The following is an 8,207-nucleotide window of genomic DNA, read 5'->3' as shown; positions in this document are numbered from 1 at the left end:
CCGCTAGGAATAAAGGAATCGGGATGGCCCTGAATGATAGAGTAGTTCTTACAGTATGCCGCTGCAGAGGATTTTTCTCTATCCGCGCACTGGAGGAAGCAGTAGAGTGTCCCGATGTGGACAACCTCAGTTCTTCAACATGCAGACCCTTTTATTTTTTTAAAAAAACGCAGGCTATAATAATTCCTTTGTCACACACTAGACTGGCAAAAAGAAGAGGAAAACATGCTGATTATTATCAAATAAACGAAAAAAAAGGCGCCAATCCAAAACGGGAGACGGGGAGGCGTCCTCCTTGCTGCACCCGCGGCTCACATTATCCTCACCCTCAGCGGCCGCCGCTCGCGCGCTTAAAACCCGCAGCCTTCCGCCCGCGATAGCCTCGCGGCGCAGGCAGGCGAGGCGAGGAGAGAGAGCTCGAGGCAAGGAGGTACGAACAAAAGCAACCGGAGGCAATCTCCATGGCAGCCGAGGCGCCCGTGCGAGCCCCCGCCGCGGCGCGGTCCGCGCGCCGGCCGGCCGCCGCCGTCTCCGCCTCGTCGGCCTCGCGCGTCCTCCTCGGCCACCGCCCCTTCCTCGCGCCGCGCTTCGCCGCCGGGCGCGCCGCGGTGGCCGGCCCCGCGGCTGGGCTCCGCCCGCGCCCGCGCAGGCCGCGGCTCTCGGTCGTCGCCATGGCTGCCAGTGGTGAGCGAGCGCTATTCTGCCCCTTTTAAGTTTTCGTTCTCTTGTCGGGCGCGTCGTTGCTGGTAGTGCGCTGGTGCGAGTCTTGTCGATGGCGCGTGGGTTTTCTATGTGTCGACGGTGTTTGTGGAAATGACCAATAGAGTATCTCTGTAGAGTTGCGGTGGATTGCAGTTTAGTCTGATGAAATGAAATTGTCCGTCAGTGTTTGTGCTGCTTACTGCTGACCGCCTTACCCAAATGAAGTAGTTTGCTTGCTGAGGTAATTATCCCTGCAGCGCTTCTTTTCTGCTTGTTAATCGGATGTTAATGGGTGTGCTTTACCGGATAAACATTTTACAAGTTGTTTGTTGAAAATCGATGGAACTATACTGCTCAGAGTTGTAGTAAAAGTAGTGCTGGACTTCGTAGCTTGCTGGTGGACTTCATTTCTGTACAAGTTGTTGTGGTAATTAAATTTGATTGTCACGGATGGAAGTTAAAACATAATGGGAAGCAGGGCGTAGGGAGGTTCAATAATGAAAATTCTGCAAATATTCAGGAAAAAAAGTGTCTGAGGCCTTGTAAAATGAGAGTGGCTCTCTATTTCGTTTGCTTGATGTGAATTTGCTGCACGTACAGAGGGGAAATCAGTGTGCTTTGCTGTTGTGGCCACTTGATGCTAGAAATTTCTTTGTATGTAACTCAACAATTTGACTGGATATCAATGCTAAACCTTTCCATATACATCCCTGAAAGTTGCAAGTCACTTCCTTTTAATTTACATTTTCTTACTGCCACATCTACCTTTTTTTTTGAAATAATACTTTGCTTTATCCACTTTGTTGGCTTTATGAGTTAGATATTGACATACTTTTGTTGTATATCTAGATCGCCAGGTGCCTTTGCAGGATTATCGCAATATCGGTATTATGGCCCATATAGATGCAGGAAAGACGACAACTACAGAACGCATTCTGTATTACACTGGAAGAAACTACAAGATTGGCGAGGTTCATGAGGGAACGGCTACAATGGACTGGATGGAACAAGAACAGGAGAGAGGAATAACCATTACATCTGCAGCAACCACTGCCTTCTGGAACAAACATAGGATCAACATTATTGATACTCCTGGGCATGTTGACTTCACTCTCGAGGTTGAGCGTGCTCTCAGGGTGTTGGATGGTGCTATATGTCTCTTTGACAGTGTTGCCGGGGTAGAACCACAATCCGAGACCGTGTGGCGTCAAGCAGATAAATATGGGGTTCCAAGAATATGTTTTGTGAACAAAATGGATCGCCTTGGGGCTAACTTCTTTAGAACTAGAGACATGATAGTTGCAAATTTGGGTGCCAAACCTCTGGTGATTCAGTTGCCTATTGGTTCAGAGGACAGTTTCCAAGGAGTTGTTGATCTAGTCAGAATGAAAGCTATTGTATGGACAGGGGAGGAGCTGGGTGCGAAATTTGATTATCAAGACATACCTGCTGATCTCCAAGAGATGGCTCAAGACTACCGTATTCAGATGCTGGAAACTATTATCGAATTGGATGATGATGTGATGGAGAAATATCTTGAAGGAACTGAACCAGATGAGGAAACTGTTAAGAAATTAATCAGAAAGGGAACAATTTCTGCCAGCTTTGTCCCAGTTTTATGTGGTTCAGCCTTCAAAAACAAGGGTGTCCAACCATTGCTTGATGCTGTTGTCGATTATTTGCCATCTCCACTTGATCTACCTGCGATGAAGGGTACTGACCCAGAAGATCCTGAAGTGATCCTTGAAAGGCACCCAAGTGATGATGAACCATTTTCTGGGTTAGCTTTCAAGATCATGACTGATCCATTTGTGGGGTCACTAACATTTGTTCGCATATACTCCGGAAAGTTGGTAGCTGGTTCATATGTTCTCAATGCAAATAAAGATAAAAAGGAAAGAATCGGAAGGCTTCTAGAGATGCATGCAAACAGTAAGGAAGATATAACAGTTGCTGTGACTGGTGACATAGTAGCGCTTGCTGGCCTGAAAGATACAATTACCGGTGAAACACTATGTGAGGAAGATAAGCCTGTAGTGCTTGAACGTATGGAATTTCCTGATCCTGTCATTAAGGTTGCTATTGAACCCAAGACCAAATCTGATGCTGACAAAATGGCTACTGGATTAATCAAGCTTGCTCAAGAAGACCCATCATTCCACTTCTCTAGAGATGAGGAAACCAACCAGACTGTTATTGAAGGAATGGGAGAATTACATCTTGATATCATCGTAGACAGACTAAAGAGAGAGTTCAAGGTTAGTATTCTGATTAGCTGCATTTGTGCAGTGCATGCCTCATATGCTTCTTTATTTCTATATAGAAATTTGATAATTGTTCAATTGGTTGTTGACTGTTGTTATCTATGAGTTTTATGCCATGTTCCATTTTTTTTGACGGTCATGCCATGTTCCATCACTTCCTAACTCTTTGGAAACAAACTGTACAGGTTGAAGCAAACGTTGGAGCTCCACAAGTCAACTACCGTGAAAGTATTTCCAAAGTCGCAGAAGTACAATACGTCCACAAAAAGCAATCTGGTGGATCTGGTCAATTTGCGGACATTATTGTGCGCTTTGAACCTTTGGAAGCTGGAAGTGGGTATGAATTCAAGAGTGAAATCAAGGGAGGGTCAGTGCCCAAAGAATATGTACCAGGAGTTATGAAGGGATTGGAAGAAAGCTTACCCAACGGTGTCCTTGCTGGTTACCCAGTTGTGGACTTCCGAGCTGTGCTGGTTGATGGCTCATACCATGATGTTGATTCAAGTGTCTTAGCATTCCAAATTGCAGCCAGAGGCGCCTTCCGTGAAGGAATGAGGAAAGCTGGTCCAAGACTTCTGGAACCAATAATGAGAGTTGAAGTGGTAACTCCTGAAGATCATCTGGGTGATGTTATTGGTGACTTGAACTCTAGAAGAGGTCAAGTTAACAGCTTTGGGGATAAGCCTGGTGGACTCAAGGTATGGGACAGTACATCATCCACCTTCATAGCCTAATTTATCAGTGTCTGCTAATTGAATCGTGTCCTGAAATATTTACCTTACAATGCTATTGATCACAGGTGGTTGATGCGTTCGTGCCACTCGCCGAGATGTTCCAGTACGTCAGCACCCTCCGGGGGATGACCAAGGGGCGTGCGTCCTACACGATGCAGCTTGCCAAGTTTGATGTTGTCCCGCAGCACATCCAGAACCAGCTCTCCGCTGCGAAAGCAGAGGAAGCTGCTGCTTAATTTCATTCTCCCGTAGATATTACACATACGGCCACGGCAGAGCAGGTTGATAGGAAGGACATCAAGGTGTATGTAGCGTCGTAGCGTGTCCAACCCCACGAGGGGACATTATTTGCCATTGATTTTGGACCTGGTAATGGCCTTTGTCTAGTTTTCTCGATGAGAAAAACAGTATTTGTAAGTTTTTGGTTCCTTTCTGCTGTTGAGAACTCTTGCCTCATTCTCCCATCTTCTTGTTCGGTTCTCTTTTGCTTGTTGCTCTTGCATCCTCTACAAAGATATGTTGTCTGTTGTCTCTCACGCCTGACGTTATAAAGACTAATGCATACGAGGTATGAACAAGCACAAAATATTGCTTACCTTGGGGACATGGTCCTGACTATTGCTGGTGCCTCTAACAGTACGATAGAGCATATATAAGTCGATTATTTATTTTCTAAAAGCAAAATGATTGGCACATACTCCGTACATCATATATACATGGGACACGTACGATATACATATTATTTCGGAAATGGCCTGGGCAACTTGGTAGTACTCGGTGTGTCCATGCATGCATGTCGTTCAAAGGTAGGTGATGGATCTTTCATCACGATGGGCATTGGGGTTTGCAAGAGGCGCAGTGGGCTCTGCATTCTTCTAGCTTTGCGTAGCAGTTCTCTCTGCGGATGTCGGCCGGGCAACAGTAGCAAAAATCGTAACGAGGATTGAAGTAATCGCACCGCACCGTGGTGCAAAAAATCAAGCTGACTTTTCATTCTTGTTATGGATGTGCTTTGTCATCTAATTAGGAAGGCTTCAGAAGAGCAACTATTGCAGCCACTGGCCAGAAGAGCACTACAGCACAGGATTTCTTTGTATGCTGATGATGTGATTTTGTTCCTGAGGCCCACAGCTGATGATATTGGAATAACATTGGATATCCTGCAGCTTTTTAGTAATGCCTCTGGCCTCACAACAAACCTCCAAAAAAGTAGTATCCTTCCAATACAATGCAATGATTTTGACATAGCAACTCTGCAAGAATCCCTGCCCTGCCAGATTGCTGAGTTCCCTTGTAAGTATTTAGGAGTTCCTTTGTCTCCTCATAAGCTTACCAAAGCACAGGCACAACCCATTGTGGAAAAAATAGCAGACAGACTCCCCAGTTGGAAAGCTGAGCTGCTGACCAAAGCTGGAAGAGGAATTCTGGTGAAATATGTGCTCACATCAATGGTGATCTACATTATGTTAGCACTTGAATTACCACCAGGTGTACTGAAAGCAATTGACAAGATAAGAAGGAGTTTTCTATGGAAAGGCAGAAAAGATGCTAGAGGAGGACACTGTCTGCTTGCTTGGCCAAAAGTCACAAGACCAGTTTTCTTGGGAGGTCTAGGTATTTCTGACCTCCAAAAACTGGGGTGGTCCCTGAAACTAAGGTGGCTATGGTTACAGAAAACAGAACCTGGAAATGCATGGGCTTTTTCCCCCATTCAAGCTCAGCCCCAGGTTCATGCATTCTTTGCATTGGCTGTTGAATCAGTAGTTGGCAATGGAAAGGCATGGGCTTTTTTCCCATTCAAGCTCAGCCCCAGGTTCATGCATTCTTTGCATTGGCTGTTGAATCAGTAGTTGGCAATGGAAAAAACACCCAATTTTGGACAGATAGTTGGCTGCTTGGTCAGAGTTTAGAACAGGCAACGCCACACTTGTATGGGGCAATAGCAACAAGAGCAAGAAAACGAACAGTATATGCTGCCATCACTGGTGGACAATGGATTTCAGATATAAAAGGAGCCCTTAGTTTGCATGTGCTGATTGAATATCTGCAACTTTGAGAGCTTCTGTCCAATGTTGAACTGCAATCAGAATTGGAGGATGTACATGTTTGGAAGTTCACAAATTCGGGCGTTTACTCCACCAAATCAGCATATGAGGCCTTGTTCATTGGGACTATTCAATTCGATCCATGGGAAAGAATTTGGAAGAGCTGGGCTCCAGGAAAATGCAAATTCTTTTTTGTGGTTCTTGGCCCACAATAGATGCTGGACAGCTGACAGGTTGCTCGCAGGGGGCGGCGGCCTGATGGTGTCCTGTTCCTCCTGTTGCGGCGGCCTAGGGTTTGGGAGGGTTTGGGGGCGACGGGATCTCGCCGCCGTCGCAGGAGAGGGCCGGTGCAGGAGCCTTCGAGCCGGCCGACGGTGGGCGGCACGGACGACGACGGCGTCCTCCCGCCGCGCTCCTGCTGAGGCGCACCTCTTTCCCCGCATTGCCCCCTGTTCTCTTCGCCCCTTTGGTAAGCTCCTGATCCGATTTGCTGTTCGGGTTCTCTCGCGCCTCCTGCTGATTCTCGCCTTTGTGATTCGTGTCTCCCTTGAGGTTCTTGCCCTGTTCGCCGGTGCCCGCTGCCTTCTTCTGCTCTCGTGGGCTGCAGTGCTGCTGCTGCCGCTGGTGGGTTTCAGATCCATTTTATTGTTACCATTTTCTCCAATTTCCTGCTGATTCTTGCCTGTTTGTCTAATGTTTGTGCTCGTGATGCGCAGGTTTTCTCTACCTACTCTGCTTTTGGGTCACATTGCCGGTGATTGCCTCCTGCTGCAGTTGGTCAGGTATGAGGTTTACGGATTCTTTACCTTTGTGACCTGCACCTTTCCTTTTGTGTGTGTGCTGCCATGCGTATGTGTGGCCAGTGTTGCTGCCGCTGTGATGTTGTTCATACTTCAATTTGGCCTGCGTCCAGCCCTTCCGTCCGTTATGGTTTGTGCTATGTGTATACTACAGTATGTTCAGGCGGCCTTTGCCAGTCATTTGCGAGGAGTTTATTAGCCCTGATAGGCAGATGCTTGGGTGGTCCTGCTCACCCCTTTGCCGCCTTCTTAGAAGTTTAGTCGATTCTGTACATTGGTGCTCGCGTGTCCCTGACGGGAGATGTTTTTTTTCGTGTAGTTCCTTAGATGGATGTTCCTGGTCCTTCTCGCCGTCGTTCCAGGGAGACTGCCTCATTTGTGAGACCAAGCACAGCACCACTGCATTTTGTGAGTCATTTACCTTATCCAAAACCAATTCTCTGCAGCCTTATGCTCTACCTCCACACTCACCTAATCAGCACTCAAATAACTTCTGATTGCAGGAGGAGGTGCGCCGTTCCAGCCATTGTATATACCCATGTACTACTACTACTTCTGCCTTGCCAGCACAAAGACAGGAGCTGCCTAAAGACCTGCTGATGGGTTCTTTTGCGTGCTCTGTCACTTAGCATGGCTAACTATGGTATAGCTCTTCCTTTTGCGAGTTGCCTTTACAGACAGCACCAGCACAACAACTGTGCCGACATTCTTTTGCGTCGTCCACCGTCTGACACCAATTACAGCACTCATCCAAAATATGCTTTGGAGGACAGCTTTGTGCCAACTTCAGGCACAAAGGGCTAGAAACCCGCATCTGAACCATGAGTACGATAGTTCAGTCAAAGATCTCACTCAATTTCTTAATACAAGATAGGCCTGAGCAAGGAACTGGTGATCTCTCAAAGCTGGTTTCGACTTTGTGCGTGTTTAGTTTACCGAAATTTGTTTAGTTTACCGAAATTAGTATGGCACCTGCCCTTCATAGTGTGTCTCTTTTGTAGTAACACATACCTCATCAACGCAGCTGCGCCTGTTGGATGTGCCTAAAACTTCTAGCACCTGTTATTGCCATTGTCCAAACTGGTCTTGATTCATATATGCAGGACTATTTAGTTTCAATTATAGTGCCTGTCTGCTGTGTTGCTTATGCCAAGTACTGTGATTACAGCATGTGTGCGTATACTAGGTTTCATGTGTTTTTGCTAGAGTTGCCCTGTTCATCGAGTTCCCTACCCTGCGTCTAAATGTTTTTATCACTTAAATAGATGGAGTCATAAACCAAAGCATACTATGGATACCAACAAGTGATATACAAACTCAGATAAACATACATTCCAGCCACATTAAACCTGATGCCCATTGTCACTCATACAAAACATTGCTACACTTCAGATGAAGACACATTCCAAACACATGGGGTCGCCTAACATTTTGGTCCATACAAAACATTGCTACGCATACTGTTAGACCAAACAAGCAACTACACGACCTCAGTGCCCCGGCAAGCACAGGAAATGACTCAAGTTTCATCCATGAGCTCGGAGGACAATTCTTCCACTGCAGCTGTGGCCATCCAAACACTCTCCTCTGCCCAGACAGCAGCTCCATGAGCGAGTATCCCGATGGACTTCCTGGACGAACCACCAACGGCATCCAGAGTAA

The 8,207-nt window shown here is 46.6% G+C and overlaps 1 protein-coding gene and 1 long non-coding RNA gene across 2 annotated transcripts; both read left to right on the top strand.

Moving 5' to 3' along the window:
* Positions 1-382: 382 nt before the first annotated feature.
* On the top strand, positions 383-4,213 carry LOC120683786 (elongation factor G-2, chloroplastic-like). The gene is made up of 4 exons (XM_039965871.1): positions 383-684; positions 1,552-2,960; positions 3,152-3,664; positions 3,766-4,213. The coding sequence occupies exons 1-4, from the start codon at positions 462-464 to the stop codon at positions 3,934-3,936; spliced, it is 2,316 nt and encodes a 771-aa protein (XP_039821805.1). The 5' UTR covers positions 383-461; the 3' UTR covers positions 3,937-4,213.
* Positions 4,214-6,033: 1,820 nt separating this feature from the next.
* On the top strand, positions 6,034-6,902 carry LOC120680830. Its single transcript, XR_005677818.1, has 3 exons — positions 6,034-6,214; positions 6,298-6,369; positions 6,462-6,902. It is a non-coding gene; the product is annotated as an uncharacterized LOC120680830 (long non-coding RNA).
* Positions 6,903-8,207: the final 1,305 nt, after the last annotated feature.

This window comes from Panicum virgatum, chromosome 7N (assembly GCF_016808335.1).
Source record: "Panicum virgatum strain AP13 chromosome 7N, P.virgatum_v5, whole genome shotgun sequence".
Classification (NCBI taxonomy): domain Eukaryota; kingdom Viridiplantae; phylum Streptophyta; class Magnoliopsida; order Poales; family Poaceae; genus Panicum; species Panicum virgatum.
The sequence above is the reverse complement of the archived record's forward strand: the minus strand, read 5'-3'. Positions and strand labels throughout refer to the sequence as shown.